This window comes from Tupaia chinensis, unplaced genomic scaffold, assembly GCF_000334495.1.
Source record: "Tupaia chinensis unplaced genomic scaffold, TupChi_1.0 Scaffold000539_1, whole genome shotgun sequence".
Classification (NCBI taxonomy): Eukaryota; Metazoa; Chordata; class Mammalia; order Scandentia; family Tupaiidae; genus Tupaia; species Tupaia belangeri.
Genome location: NW_006160052.1, coordinates 4,606,463 through 4,622,408, shown reverse-complemented (window position 1 = coordinate 4,622,408; position 15,946 = coordinate 4,606,463). Strand labels below are relative to the sequence as shown.

The 15,946-nt window shown below is 48.9% G+C and overlaps 1 protein-coding gene across 1 annotated transcript in view; it reads right to left on the bottom strand.

The window, feature by feature from the left end:
- Nucleotides 1-15,946, bottom strand: part of CNNM1 (cyclin and CBS domain divalent metal cation transport mediator 1) — an 85,861-nt gene that overhangs the window by 15,816 nt on the left and 54,099 nt on the right. The window contains 2 exon segments of the mRNA XM_027775282.1: nt 2,491-2,654; nt 13,157-13,219. Coding sequence (XP_027631083.1) covers nt 2,491-2,654; nt 13,157-13,219 — 227 coding nt within the window.

Below are 15,946 nucleotides of genomic sequence, written 5' to 3'. Positions count from 1 at the left end.
GTCTGGCCTGTGTAGTTTCTTTTCTCTGACTTTCACTGAGTGAGGATACAATGTACACGAGGTAGTAGCCCTCATCCCCTGTATACACCTGAAACTACTCAGATCCTTGAGCTACTAAGCTCCCTCATGCCTCTAAGACATTCTCTCCGTCTCCCCTGTCAGGCTGCGGCCTGCCCCGAGAACCATCCCAGAGCAGCCTCCTGGCCTCCTCTGTCTAGTCACTGCTCGTCCCAGGGCCCTGCTTCTTTCCTCCACGGTCCTTCTCACTGCTGAAATTACCTAGGATATTTTTGCGGTTACTTGCCTCCTCTCCCATCAGAACGAAAGCTCAGAAAGGCAGCAGCTGGTCCTCACCACAGGGCCTCGTCAACCAAGCGCAGAGCAGGCACCCCTTACATATCTGGTGAGTCACATGCCTGTGTCAGGGCTTTGCGTCTCTGCCCACAGTCCACGCACGGGCCCAGTGCTGCAGACTAGGAAGGGTAAGCACCTTAGTTTCCCTTCTCCCCCTCTTCCCCTACCTGTACTGCAGGGGAAGGTCCGTTAGTGATGAATGAGTTTTGAGGCTGGAAGCTACAGGGTACAGAATCGTGGGCTGCCGTTTTCTAAGGCCAGGCCTCACTGTTACATAGACTTGTCACATGCCAAATGTCCACCGTCAGACACGCCTGTGAGTATTGCTTGTTACTACCTACAGTCCCCGCTCCCTGCTTCTTCAGTTCTGATGTCCTACGGCTCCCCCTGGAGCCCAGTGACTTCAGGGATTGGGCACTGGAAGCAGAGACTCAGCTCTGAAGCACAGCTCTGCCGCTTACTGGCCACGTGGCCTTATATTCCTGAAGCTTCAACTTAGTTTTATCTATAAAAAGGGAATGATATTAGTACCTACCTCACTGGATGGGTGTGACATTAAATGGATAACTCAAAGAACTCGGTAGAGTGCCTTGCACAAAGCACCCCACAGATAGTTACCCTATCCCTTCCCCAGGTCCTCCCCACTGGTAAATTTCATCTACTTTCATCGGATGTCAGTGTTAGCTCGGGGCATCCACAGCGTTCTGGAATACAGAAAGCCAGCGGGCACACGTTCTCCAAATAATCAGGGCAAGCATTTATGGACGGAAGGATCTCCTCCCACTTCTGTGATTTCAGTACACCGCTCATTACCCAGCCTGCCACCGGACAGCGGTCACCAAGCAAACTCTTTGGGGGTTTTGTTGGATTGAGAGAAATAGGGCTCTAGCCCCGATGGCAGGCCAAGGTTTGTAATCATTTGCAGAATGCTAGAAAACAAAACCAAACAAATCGAGTAAAACACAAAAGAGAGAATTTTTGAAAGGCTTCTAAGCAATGCCAGTCTGATGAGGGGTATGAAGAAAACTCCTCCCTCCTCTTTAATGACAAGACAATGGGCATCAGCTGCCTCTCTCCATGGCATTAGCAAAGTGGTTCTCTTCAAACAGCTCAGTGACGTTAAGGGGGCGTTGCCAAGTTACGGAAGGATTTTCAGCAAGCACACAGTCCCAACTGCGATTTAGACTTTAAACATGAAATGAAAAAAATACACTGTCATACATAAAATCATAGCATGGCTTCTCCTGTACACTTGGCTTATTAGTCACCTGCGAATGTGTCTTGCAAATAAATGAACAAAATCAACCATAAGCCAATGGGGGAGGAGCCAAACGCCAGAACTTGTTTCTGGCGAGCTGATCTACTTGCCTTTGCGCTGGTGGAAATAAGAATCGGGTGGGGTAGGCGTGGGCAGTGGTGCGACAGGAAAACACCATGCTCTGTAAGGCTGGTCCACGTGGGAAGATCCTGGGTTCTGGTCCAGAGACATCCCTGAGGATGCTGGGCATGCGCGAGCTCATGGTCCAAGGCTGACGGAGCCTGGGGTGGATCAGGGAGTCGAACTACAGGAATTGTGTAGTGATTGAAGCCTTTCTGGGTATCTTCTCATTCCCGACCTAATCTGAGCTCATGAGACAATCTGGTTCTGAAGGTAAAGCTATGGTAATGTCTACCTCCCAAATGAGAAAACTGCGGTTTCCACGAGTTGCCCAGAGTCACTTATTAAACACAAGAACCCGCACCCTTTCCTTATTTCACAGCTCAGGCTCGTAAGTTGTAGGAAGCAGAGTTTTACTGCTGTTGGGTTCTCAGTTTAAGTAGTATTCACTGAATTTCTTCTTGGTGCTCTTATTTATCTTAGCACAATTTTCCTTTTTTTTTTTTAAGTTTAAGATTAAATCATAACTTCTCAAATCTCTCTAGGGTGCTATCTCTCTCATGGAAGAAATGCATAAATAAACTTTTAAAAAAATCAGGAGACTGTAAAGAGTGACTGGTGACGATCAGGGAACGGCCTTCACAGAGCCAGGGAGCAGGGACCATGCCTGACGCTGGACCCGGATGCGGCTGTGCCTAGACACGGGGTCTCCTCGCCCTGCAGCAGGTGGAGCGAGTGTGGCCCTCCCGGGGAGTTACCTTCACGAACTGCACATCGCTGAGGATGTGGACCGAGTAGTCGGGCGTGTAGAGGTTGTTGCTGCTGCTGTACAGCTGCGTGTTGCTCCCCCCAAAGTCGCTGCGCTCGCGGTTTGGAGACTCGGAGCGATTCAACCCGCTGCAGCGAGAAGGGGACCGGTTTACTGCAGACGGAGGAGAGCGGGAGGGCGGAGAGGGAGAAAAGACGGGTGGGCGGGGAGGGAAGAGGGGAATGGGCAAAGAGAGGGAGAGGGAGAGAGAGAGGTGTGGTTTACTGAGGCCGCAGGACTTTCAGGACAGGTAGCTGGGCGGTGGAAATGCGCCCCCACACTTGGGTCAGCCCAGGAAGAGCCCATGGCTTTGCTGACGGTTATTCCTAGGAGTAAGTGCCCGAGGCGCCAATCAGGGGTGCTCCGCTAGGCTGCCCCCCACGACCTCTCCCAGCACAGAGCCCGGGCGTTTCCCCCAGAGAGGGCAGAGGTGGTCCCTGCCTTCCTGGGCTCTCGGCTTCAGGTCAGGTGCAGGAGGACCCCAAGGAGGTGAGCACAGTGCACTGAGCAGCGTTCCTCCCCCAGGCCATGAAATCCTCTACCTCGGGAAGGTATTTTACATACACCATTCACAAACCTTCTCATTACTTTGTAAATGTGTGGTACTTTCATCTTATTTATTTTATCTTAGAGCACGTATGCCAGAGAGAAAGAGAAAGTGAGAGCACCCTGGGGGGGGGGGAATGGCCACGCTGTAATCCTTTCTTCTCCAGTCTCCTCTCGGGCTTTTGGGCACGTATGCATATGTACCCAGTGTGATTTTGAAGCCACCGAGCCCAGGACTCGAACTGGTGTCAACCATGAGGAAGTCCAGTGCCTTGACCACCACACCACCTGCTGGCCCCTACAAACCTTATTTAGAAAGGCTATAAGGCCTTAGGTTTGCCCTGGAGGTGACCTGTCACAGGGTGGCCAGCCAGTCCTCGCTGTGGTGACACCTTTTTTGTGGGGATAACTCAGGCCTAGCCCAGGACTGGCAGGGACTGGGACAAGAGGACAGAGGCTCATGTTACATGCATAAATATTTGCGAGCTATCAAGCACACCTATAAACTCTTAAATGGCGCTCTCTCTGTCCTGGACAAATGCGCTTACCTACTCTGCGCTGCTTACTACAAAAATAGGGGACAGGAGGCTGCCAGCCTCTCATGCCAGAGATTTAGTGCAGGGGGTTCAGCTAAGAGTCAGTTCTTCATAGATTCTGCTGGTCCTTGCTCTGGCAAGGTAGATCCTTGGGATTTAATTCTCCTGAGATAATACAGCCATCAATCAAAATATTTGATTAGCATCTATTTGGAGTGAGTCATGAAGGGGTGAAGCTGTGGAGCTGGCAAACCACACAGCAGCAGACAGATTAAAATAACAATAGGGTGAATCATTTTCTCATTAGAACAATAACCACATTTAATAATCGTTGCCTTGATATGATTGTAGAATTAAGGATTCCACTTTCTGTCTTCCTTTTCTGTTAAATGCCATTCATTTATATGCTGCTATTTATTATTTATTATTATTAAATTTTTTTTTTTTAGGTTTTTGTCATAGGGCACATGTACTCACTGACGGGGAGAGAGACAGAAAGAGACAGAGAAAGGGAAAGTGAGAAATCACCCCCTGGGGGGATGGCAACTCTGCAATCCCTTCTCTTCCGTTTTCCTCTCGGGATTTTGGGCATGCATGCACACACGCTCGGCGTGATTTTCAAGCCATTAGGCCCGGGAATGTGGGAATCCAGCAGCCTTAACCACCACGCCACCTCTGGCCTCAGTTATTACTTTGTGTTTGCCAGAGAGAAAGCACCATCCCATGGGGCATGGCCATGCTGCAATTCCTTTCTCTGTTTCTGCAACCTGTTGGGGTGTGGGGCATGTACACACGCCTGGTACGCTCTTCTAGCTGCTGGGGCTGGGAATTAAACCACGGTTGGCCATGTGGAATCCAGCTCCCTTAATCACTAGGTTACAGGGCCAGTCCTACACACTGTGACTTAACCAGAGACTGGGGTCACCCTTGGTGCTTGCTACTCAGCTCACATCAAGTTGCGTTAGCTCCCCTCTGACGTGACAAGCCCATCTAATCTACTGTCACGTCTGAGCTAGCATTCTCAGCTGGACTGTCGTCTAGTTTCTCTACACACATACACATATAGTAAGTTTGTGTGTGTATACACACACTCACACACACACATACACACACGTCTATATACATCCCCCATCCCAGGTATCCACCTCCTCATCCTTATGTCACAATTCAAGATACATTCCAGAAGGATGACAGAAAATTGAGCCCTGTCTTTTCTACTAAGCTGCTTCCATCCACAGATGCTTCTGCTGAAATATACATGTACACACACACACACACACACACACACACACACACACACACAAACACAAAGACAGGGCCTTGCTGTTGGAATCCTCTCGCTTCGGCCTCCTGAGTAGCTGGAACTACAGGTGCCTGCCACCATGCTCAATTTTTTTAGGACAGCCAGGAATCAAAGCCACACCTCCTATGTGGACTCAGTTTGCTAAGAAGCAGCATCAACCAGCACTAGCAATCATGGCTTACAATCTCATAATCTGTTTTTGCCTCAGCTGCCAGAAGCATTTTTAAAAACACATATTGAGGGCAGCAGGTGGCCTAGTGGTTTAGGCTCTGGACTCTCATGTGGTTGACTGCAGTTCAAGTCCTGGATCCAGTGGTTTGAAACTCATGCCAGCTGTGTGTGTGTGTGCATGTGTGCCCAAAGTCCCAGGAAGAGAATGGACAAGGGACTGCAGCGTAGCCATCCGTCCTGGGGGTGATTTCTCATTTTCCTTTTGGGGCTCCTTCTCCTCTCCTGCCTTGCTCTAGCACACCAGCCTCCTTGGGTCTCCACAGTCATGCCGGCTTCCTCCCACTGCAGCAGATGCCATTTCTCCTGCTCCCATCTCCCTACATGGCTGCTTGCTGCCCAGTCACTCAGGTCTAACCGAGACACCCTTCTCTGAAGACCTTGTCTGACACCCTAAGAAGATCCCCCTTGTTTTCTTGTTAGGTCATTAGCAACATCAGGACATATTTTCCTATGATTTTCCGTGCAATGACCCACTATATTGTTCCATGTTCATTCCTTCAAAATACTTTTCATGAGCTTTAATTAATTACGCATTTGCACTTATTTGTCATGGCTACTTAATTCAATTCAGAATTCCACAAGGGCAGAGCTCCCGCTTTCTGGTCCTCGCTGTGTGCCTAGGACCTAACACAGTGCCTGGACATCGAGCAGAGTAGGTGCTCAGTAAAAGCGCAGAGGATGAGTCAATCCCTGCCCAAGGGTCCCACAGCAAGTTTTATATAGAATCTAAATTTTGTTTAAAAAATGGTTTCAGAGCGATTCATCATCCTGGGATCAGAAAGCCTGTCCCTTGCCACCTAAAGATGTTGTTGGGAAAGGCTGGGATGAATGCAGGACCCTGCGGAAATGTAGCTGGGGAGAGTTAACTGCTGTAACCAGAACCAGAGTGTACCAAGTAGCCTCAGGCCTGGGCCCAGTGGCCAAGGAAGAGGTCACAGGGAGCTTCAGGACTGTCTGTCTATCTTTCGAGTAAGAGCATGTGAGACGGAGGTCCTGGGGTCAGGTGTCTAGGCTCCTACTGACCCACTGGTGGTCAGGACCAGACCCTTCTCCAGAGTGACCAAGGTCTGAGAGGGACAGCGAGGGTGCCACAGAGAACAGAGTGGAACACCAAGGTGTTTATAAATGGCAGTCGCCTTGGGCAAAAGCAGGTGTATTTCATTTCTTGTTCTGGTCCTTGGAACACACACTGGTAAGTTCTGGCTTGGTTAGATCCATTGGTGGGTGTTCTAGGGCGGTGGCTGGCTAAGAAAGCAGAAGTCCTTTCCTTTGGGCTAGCTACTGGGGAAAAGAGGGGCAGGCAGTCCTCAGGGAAGTAGCTTCTTTGGCATGAGGGTAGAGTCTGGAAACCAGACTAGTGAAATCTTGACCTCAACTCAGTTTAGACAAAACGAGGGGACAGAGTGTGAGCACGGGGTGTAAAACAAGTATGGTATGACTTCTGTTTTAACCCTGAGCCTTGCCTGGCTGGACACAGGCTTCGCATTCCCCATCCCAGCTGTCCACCTCCTCGTCCTTATGTCACAATTCAAGATACATTCCAGAAGGATGACTGGAAACAGAGCCTTGTCTTATCTAAACTCCTTCCATCCACAGACGCTTCTCCGGAATCATTTCCACTCTCTATTGTTGGAAGCATAGGCCACCGCCACCTCGCAGTTGTCCCCAAAGCTCTCGGCATGTCACTGGCACCCAGTGTGCACATGCCATCATGCTGTCACTCGCAGGAACTCATATGTCAAATATGAGTCCACGACCTTATCACCGTTGTGCTGGGAGGAGATGTCTTTTCCTTTCTTTAAGCAAAAACAATGCTATTGAAGGTTTATTTGTAAAACCCTAAAGAGGGGGCCAACAGGTGGTGTGGTGGGTAAGGCACTGGACTCCCACGTGGTTGACTGCAGTTGCAGTTCTGGACCCAGCGGCTTGGAAATCATGCTCGGTGCATGTGTGTACATGCCAAAATCCTGAGAAGAGAATGGAAGAGAAGGGATTGCTGCATGGCCATCCCTCCTGGGGAGTGATTTCTCACTTTCTCTCTCTTTTTCTCTCTGTCTCTCTCCATTAAGCTCACACACCCTATGGCAAAAACAGAAACAAAATCCCTAAAAGATTCCCAACACCAGAAGATACAACTCTTTAAAAAGTTGGCTCTATAAAAGCAATTTTTGAAAGAAAAAGGAATCCTTATTCCGTGACATCTGAGTATTGTGCAAGACCCAAGTTTTTGTGTCCCAGAGTCTGACATTCCTCAATAGGTAGGATGCTGATGACTCGGCATTTTGGTAACTGTGCGCATATACTCAGAGCTTTCTGAGCAAGGGAAATGGAAATGATTTTAGTAAAAAAAAAAAAAAAAGAGAGAGAAGAAATCAGTAACAGACGAGTGTCCCAGCAGCATGGCAAACTAGTTCAAGTTGTGTAACTCCCCTTGGCATTTCCTAAGACGCAGAGGCACAGCTTGGGGAGTGGAGTGAGGAGGCAAACCCCAGAGGCCTGCAAGGGGGGCAGATCAACCCGGGATGCATAAAACCGGCCCCAGGGCCTGTCAAGGAGGCAGGCCAAGCGGCCCACATAGCCCTTGCCCACTCGTGCTCCTTCATCGTGCCAAGTTGGCTGTGGTGCGACTGGGTGGCGGGGTGCAGGATTATCCGCCCAAGACCGTCAAGTGCTAGGGAGAAGAGTGAAGACCTCATTCCTCCAGTCTCTGCATGGATCTGTCCTGGCTGGCCACTTGGAATTACCGAGGTTGCATAGTGAAGACAATAGGTAAAATCGGAGGTGGGGAGAGAGGGTGTAGAAGAGCAGGATTGAATCTCCTCCCACTCTGGTCTATAGGCAGGGACCCCAAAACCTATATGCAGCTTGGAGACCCTTGATTCATTCATGACACCTGTATCCAGGAGCCTCCACAGCCCCATCCTAGAAGCAGGACCCAAGGTACCAAAGTAGGATGCCCTTCTTCCCTTTCTTGTAGAAGACTTGGGAAAACAGGGCTTGATGGCCTGCCTACCTCTGTCTTCTGGAGTATCAGTGAGGGGCGAGGGAGCAGCAGCCTACTTTGGTCATGGTTACTATGGCATGGGCCACCTGTGCTCTCCACATTGGACGGGGAGCTTAATTACACAGGCTTATGAGAGTACATGGCAAAATTACAAAAATTCATCATTTTAGGGTACTACTCGACATCAGACGACCAAATGCCTAAAGCCGGGCCTCTGTCAGAGCCACAGCGTGAACTCCGCAAGCCAGCCCACGTCAGGATCCCAGATGAACTCACTCGCGTTACCCAGAGCTCTAATGGGTCCCAAACGTTCACTCCGCCAGAGCCAACCCAGAGGAGTATTTCTACTTGCCGTGTTTTTCAAAGTAAAAAGATTGTTTTTAGGGACTCCCTGTCTGTCATCTCTGATCTCAAAGCACATTATGGAAGGACAATTGGGCACTGAAAAGGAACCCTGGGTTCCGATGTCCTGTGTCTGTGCTTTTGTGGATTCAGGACTATCCTAAGGAACCCCAAAATATTCCTGCAGTCATTGAGAAAAGAGAAGGAAGGACTCTGGGGAGAGGGAATGATAACTCGGTGGGGCTATGTACTTTCAGGGCCAATCAGACATTTCCGTTTAAATGGAAGCCCCTGCAAAGCTGGCTGGTGACACGGCGCTGTAGAATCCACAGACCGCTCTGACCTTCTTATTTCACGTTTAGGCCCACGTAGGAAGAACTCCCTATGGATAATGATGACAATGTTTGGTGTAAGGAGCCCCAGCCCGAATCCACTGTGAACGTCATATTTCATTAGCATGACTACTTTCAAAATGCAAAGAAACCACAGCCCTCTAAGGGGTGCAAAATATCTATGTTCAGAGGCCCAGGAAGGTCTGGGGCCATAGGAGGAGGGCAGGGTTGAAAGAGCTGGACTGCAGTCCTCTTTCTAGCAACTTATTATGGGAACGACACCGACCCAAAGGTTTAAATTCTCAGAGACTGTTTCCAGATTTATCTGTTGTTTTCCAATAATAATTACTGCTTAACCCCCAACATGGGCGGGGGGTGGGGGGGCGCAATTAATGTCAGGCATAACCGAGGCAGCAGGTATTGGATATTGTTGCTCGGAGGCTGAGGTCACTGGGTTTGATTCCTGGCCCATCCTAAAGCCAGGCATAGAGGCACATGCCTGTGGTCCTTGTCATTTAGGAAGCTGAGACAAGCTCTATGATACAGCAAGACCTGGTGTAAAATACCACACACACACACACACCCCAAAAAAATAAAAAATAAAATAAAATAAAATGGTGGAGTGGTTCTTTCTTTCTTTCTTTCTTTCTTTCACTTAGAATTTATTTTTATTTAAAAAAAATTTTTTTAAGGTTTTTGCCATAGGGCACATGTGTTTGCCAGTGAGAGACTGTGACAGGGAAAGTTGAGAAGTCATCCCTAGGGGCCATGGCCATGCTGCAATCCCCTCTCCTCCATTCTTCTCCTGGGATTTTGAGCACATATGTATACAGAGTGATTTTCAAGTTGCCAGGTCTGGGATTCAAACCGTGGTTGGCCATGTGGGAGTCCAGCACTTTAACCATCATGTCACCTGCCGGCCCCTTTATTTTAAATTTTAGAAATTTGCTAGAGGGCACATGCACTCACCAGACAGAGATAATAAGAGAGAGTAAGGGAAAGTGAGACAACAGGGGGCAGGAGGGACAGTCACATGGCAGTCCCTTCTCCTCCCTCTCTTCCTCCTTTTGAGATTTTGAACACACACACATGCATATCTGCCATGTCTCCCAAGCTGCTGGGCTGGGGCTGGAACTGCATGGTCGGCCATGTGGAATACAGCTTCTCAAACACCATGCCATTGCCTGGCCTGACCCTACTCATTTCTAGGACTTATTTTTTCCCTGTATAAGATGGGGTTCCAGGGACCAGGAGTTGGCGTACTGGCTATGTCACTGGACTCCCATGTAGTCGACCATGGTTCAGGTCCTGGACCTGATGGCTTAAAATCTCACGCCGAGGGACCAGCAGTTAGTGTAATGGCTATGTCGCTGGACTCCCACGTAGTCGACTGCGGTTCGCATCCCGGACCTGGTGGCTTAAACTCACGCTGGGCACATGTGCATGCGTGCCCAAGATCCTGAGAGGAGAATGGAGAAGGGATTGCAGCGTGGCCATCCCCCCAGGGGGTGATTTCTCGCTTTCTGTCTCTATGTCTCTCTGTCTGTCTGGAGAGTACACACGCCCTATAGCAAACAAAACCCTCTCAAAAAAAAAAAAAAAACTCACGCCAAGCGTGTGTGTGTGCGTGCATGCCCAGGATCCCGAGAGGAGAATGGAGAAGGGATTGCAGCATGGCTATCACCCAGGGGGGTGATTTCTCACCTTCTATCTCTCTATCTCTGTCTGTCTTTCTGGTGAGCGTATGCGCCCTATAGAAAAAAAACTCTCAAAAAAATGCATCTGGATCAGAATCAGGTATCGGGCTAGAAGTGCTCAGGACTTCTTTCTATGATATTCTAGGCCTCTGAGGCTTCTTTTTTTGATGAGGTGGAACAAAAGCAAAAGTGATAGAGGTAATGCCACAACATAAGTCCTGGCGACGTCACCCAGTCACGGGGAAGGTAATTGGCTCTAGATAGCAGCAGACTAAACCAACCAACCAACCAACCAAACAAACAAACAAACAAAGCAACCAACCAACCAACCAAAACAACCAAACCAACCAAACCAACCAAACCAACCAACCAACCAAACCAAACCAAAACAGAGGTGGGAAGAAAGACCCGGTAGAGGAGCAGGACACCCCCTGCCTCTCGGTTTCTCCTTACATGCTAGCGTTAAACCAGGGGTGGGAATAAACTGGCCTTGTTCTCAGCTCTTTAATCCATGGTTTTCCTGCAAGTCAGCCCTATTTTCTGTTGGGGTAAACACTCATGGTCATGGAAAACGGGGGGAGATTAACAGAGCTCTCAGGGGCCCATGGCACCAGCCAGAGCGGGACAGAAGTCTCAGCACTTCCTGAAGTTCCGTACAGCCGGGAAGAGTTACTTTGATCTCAGTCTGACACAGGATTACGTGAAGTTTTCATAAGAAATGACAGTGAACGAGAAGTAATCTTCAACCAGGAAGTTACATTTAACTAGGTCATCTGGTTAACTGAAAGTTAATCTTTTAAAAATACACATCTTGGGAACCAGCAGTTAGCGTAATGGCTATGTCACTGGATTCCCACGTAGTCGACCGTGGTTCGCATCCCGGACCCAATGGCTTAGAACTCACGCTGGGTGCATGTGCATGTGTGCCCAAGATAGCGAGAGGAGAATGGAGGAGAAGGGACTGCGGTGTAACCATCCACCCCCCCGGGGGGGGTGATTTCTCCCTTTCTGTCTCTATGTCTCTCTCTGTCTGCCTGGCGAGCGCACGCGCCCTATAACGAAACCTCTAAAAAAAAAAGAAAAAAAAATACACATCTGTTTTTTTTGCTGAGCCATCAGAACACACTCAGCATTCACCGAGACTCAATGTATGCAAAGCACCTCGAGGGTCCATGACGTGGCCATGGCTAGTTTTCTGGCATGCAGGAGTAGACCATTTAGCTAACAAGGGCACCAGGCTGCATCTCACAGTGACTGTCGGGGCCTGTGGTCACCATAAAGGCTGTAGCTCTCATGAACCAAGAAAAACTTAATTTATTGATTAAAAAAAAAAAATCACTGTCAAGTGAGAGGAAAAAACCTAGTGAAATTTGAGAAGGTAGTTAACTTGTTTTGCACAAATAAACATGGGACCCCGGTGGGCTTAGCTGGAAAATGTGATTTGGTAGAAAAATAGAAGTCAATATAAAATACTTCTGAAGTGGCAAACTGGAAGGCTTCAGGTCTCAGGACACAACCTTTATCTTTTAATTAAAAACAATTTTTTAAGGTTTTTGCCATAGGGCATGTGCGCTCACAAGCAGGAGGGAGAGAGACAGTGGCAGGGAAAGTGAGAAATCAACCCCAGGGAGTTTGGCCGTGCCGTAATAATTTCCCCTCCATTTTCCTCCTGGGATTTTGAGCACCCATGCACCGGTACCTGATATGAATTTAAGCCACTGGGTTTGGGATTAGAACCACGGTTGGCCTTGTGGGAGTGCGCTTAACACCACGCCCCCTGCTGGTCCCACGGACACAATCTTCTTGAATGTACAGGGTCTACTATACAGACAGAGAAACATAACCGGATTCTAGATGACCAAGGATATGGTCAGGCCTCAGCATCATTACCCCAACACTGGGATAAAACACACAGGAAATTGGGCTGTGTTCTAACTGCAGGGCAATTCAACACATAAATTCTGGTTCGGTCACTACTTGACCTGTGAACCTAAGTGATCAGCCTCTAGAGATGAGAATAACACAAGCAGTTCATTGATTACTCAGATTTCTTGCTTTCTGCTCAGTTATTGACTTACTGTGTAGCTCTAAGAGGAGCAGCTTTACCTGACGGAAAGAAAACCAGTCACTTTAATCAACAAGAGGTAAACTTAATGAAAAGCTATTCTGAAATTTTACATATAGCATCCTGTGTATGAGCAGAGCCGGGGGAATATGACCATCACACAGTGATGGAAGGAAGATGGGGACACAGGAGGAAAAGTAAAAGACAGGCAGGAATAAAGCATAGTATTCTAGTACTTCTCCCCATGTTTCCCCTGCTGCACTTCTTACCCTTCCAATCTAAAGTCGGACAAATGATGAGGAAAACTCACTCCCACCATTTTTTCCATGTACAGACACATACATCCCTGGGAGGTAAGTTCCCACATGATGCCACTGAACCAGCAATGCCTGGGCTGTGTGTGCAAATGAGTGTCACTGCATTCGTGCAACTTGCTATGCCTTAGTCATGGCAGCGTCTGCTGGAGAGACACATTCTCATGCAGGGCAGTAACAGAGACCTAGGGCCGCTTGCAAACCCCACTGCGACTGCGGAGTTCCCAGACACCCATGCATGTTTACCTGGGGAGCCTGCCAGAGAGTCCCCTCTGCTGAAGGCGAAGGTACGAGACACAGAGACAGGCACTAAAGAGTCAGGGGCCAAGGATTTGTGAGTTGCGAAGAGGAAGAGAAACACAAAAGGAGAGAGACAAAGAGCAAAGTGGGTGAGATGGTCTCTTCCTGGATCTTCACAACATCACAGTTCTCTGCCAAAAGGAATCTTGCCTCTGAAAACGTGGGCATCTCAACCTCTCACAAAGTCACCCCCCAGAATGACAACGGAATGGAATGGACTCGCGGAAGGCCTTCTGAAAGATGTGCGATAGTCTTAGAGGAAGCAGCCATCCAAAGACAAGCGCAGGCAGTGCCCTGCGGGGCGCGTGTGGGCAGCATTTTCTCTGCCATTCCGAGCCAGCAAATCTGCTTCCCCAGCTGCCGCGTGTATCCTGCTCCACGAGGGGAGGCGTCTGCACGGGCACTCAGAGACCTGAAAGCAAAATGCAAGCTCCTGCTCAGGGCAGGCTTAGGGAAACTGGATCCCACCTCGACTCCTGGGAGCTCCCTCTGTAGGCACAGAGCTGGTGAGGAACTGCACTTGGCTGGAGGATGGGGCAAAGGAGGGCCATTTTTTTTTTTTTTTTAGCAGTTTTAATGTGAAGCAACTATAAATCAGGGTCCCTTCTCAGCAAGTACAAGTGCTCAACTCCTCGTTCTATCCCCCTCTCCTTCTCTTTCTCCTTGCAGAGCCCAAACGGTGCTGGGTATCCCTGGGGGCCTGGATGGGTGGGATGTGTGGCAACGATCCAGTCCTTGTCCCATCTTGATCCTGACTATGTGGCGTGTCTACACGGGAATCTGTCTTTCTCTTATCTGATCAATCCTAGGGGCCCTTTGAGACGCTGTGAAGCCAGCCTGTAGGTGCTGGCACAGTGACATAGTCAGCTGTTGTAGTCTTCCTGGCTGTCAGGTTACTTTTTTTTTTTTTTTTTTTTTTGAGGTTTTTGCCATAGTGTGTGTGTGCTTGCCAGAGAGGAGAGAGACAGAGAGGGAAAGTGAGACATCACTGATGTCCACACAACCCCTTCTCCGTTTTCCTCTTGGGGTTTCGGGCACACACATACATAGGTCTGATGTGTTTTTTAAGTCACAGGGTCCGAGACTTGAACCATGGAGTCGAGATCCAGTGGGATCCAGTGCCCCAACCACCTGGTGTTAAAGGAGATATCAATGTTAGAACTTTACTTCTGTCTCATTGATAAAATCGAAGGATTTTGGTAGAAAAAAACTAGAGACAAGAAGAAAGACAGGTGAAGATCAGGTAATATCCTCCTACTTGTGAACAAATGAAAGGAAATCACATGACTGGGCCGGCCAGTGAGCCTTATGCAGCATTTTTTCCCTCAGAGTTCCAACCTGTTCTGATTTTTGAAAGAGCCAGAATGGGACCAGCACTTCTAGGTAACAGATCCAAACCCATGGATGACCCTTGCTGTCGTGGTGGTGGGACTCTCCTTCAGACAGCTGAGGCTTGCCTAGTTCTGGGGCCCACGTCTCCCTTCCAGATCTCTTACACTGAGTGCTAAGGTTTCCTTCATCACTCGCGACTGCGATTTGTTGGCTTATATTAGCATAACAATGCACCAGGGTTTTATTTATTTGTTTTCTTTTTCTTTTAAAGAGGTTTTTGCTATAGGGCGCATATACTCGCCAGAAAAACAGAGAGAGACAGAGAGACAGAAAGCCAGAAATCACCCCCCAGGGAGGACGTCCACGCTGCAATCCCTTCTCTTCCATTCTCCTCTTGGGATCTTGGGCACGCACGCACATGTGCCCAGCGTGAGTTTAAGCCACCGGGTCTGGGACTCGAACTGCGATCGACTGCGTGGGAGTCCAGCGACAGCCATTACGCTAACTGCTGGTCCCTATTTGTTTGCTTTTAATAGGTCTCTTTCAACACAAATTCTGCCACCCCCGTTTGGTGTGGGCAGGCACTGAGACTTTATTTCAGCCGTCTGCTGGGCTAGGATGTGAAATCACACTGTAATTGTTCCAGGATTTCTACATGGAAGTTACATTCTGGAACACAACGGATCTGAAGTCTTTAGTGTGTGTGCTGTGTGAACGAGTAAGGTCACAGAGATGCTTCTAGGTAAGTCATCAGCTTGCTAGGTGATTGGGAGCACGTCACATCTTTGGTTTCTCTCCTGTTAAAATAGTACCTACCTCGCCACGTTCCAGGGACTGAGACCAAGTTCTGTGAAATCCCAGTATAAAGCTATGTAAACCCTTTCTTATGATAAGAAACACCCCGTTTGGCATTGACGTTGCCACCATAAACAAGAATAGCTGAAAGCAATGCAAAATTCAGACCAGCGGATCAAAAAGAAATCTCGAAAAATAATTCTTTCTGGATCCCACATCATCATCAATGCCATGACCTTTCAACACGAGTGCAGTAACTCCACACAGGAAACAGCGAGCACGCACAGGAGGAGGGGCAGAGCAAGCCAGCCATCAGCCCTGTGCCAGCGCTCGCCATCTGCATGCACGGCCCGCTGGCAGACGCCGCGCACTGGCTGAGAGGTGAACAGAAACGGGAAGCCGAGAAGCAACATATTGCACCAGCCTGGGCCTCCCATCCCCAAACCTGCCAGTCATGCCTCACTGAAGACAAACTCCACAGACACAGTAACAGCACATGAGAGCTTTCATGTAAAGGCCAGGGGGTGAATCATCACAGCAGAGAAAGAGAGGCTGAAATTCCACCAAAGCACACAAATCACCGGCCTGTGTTCACTGGCAGGGGGGGGT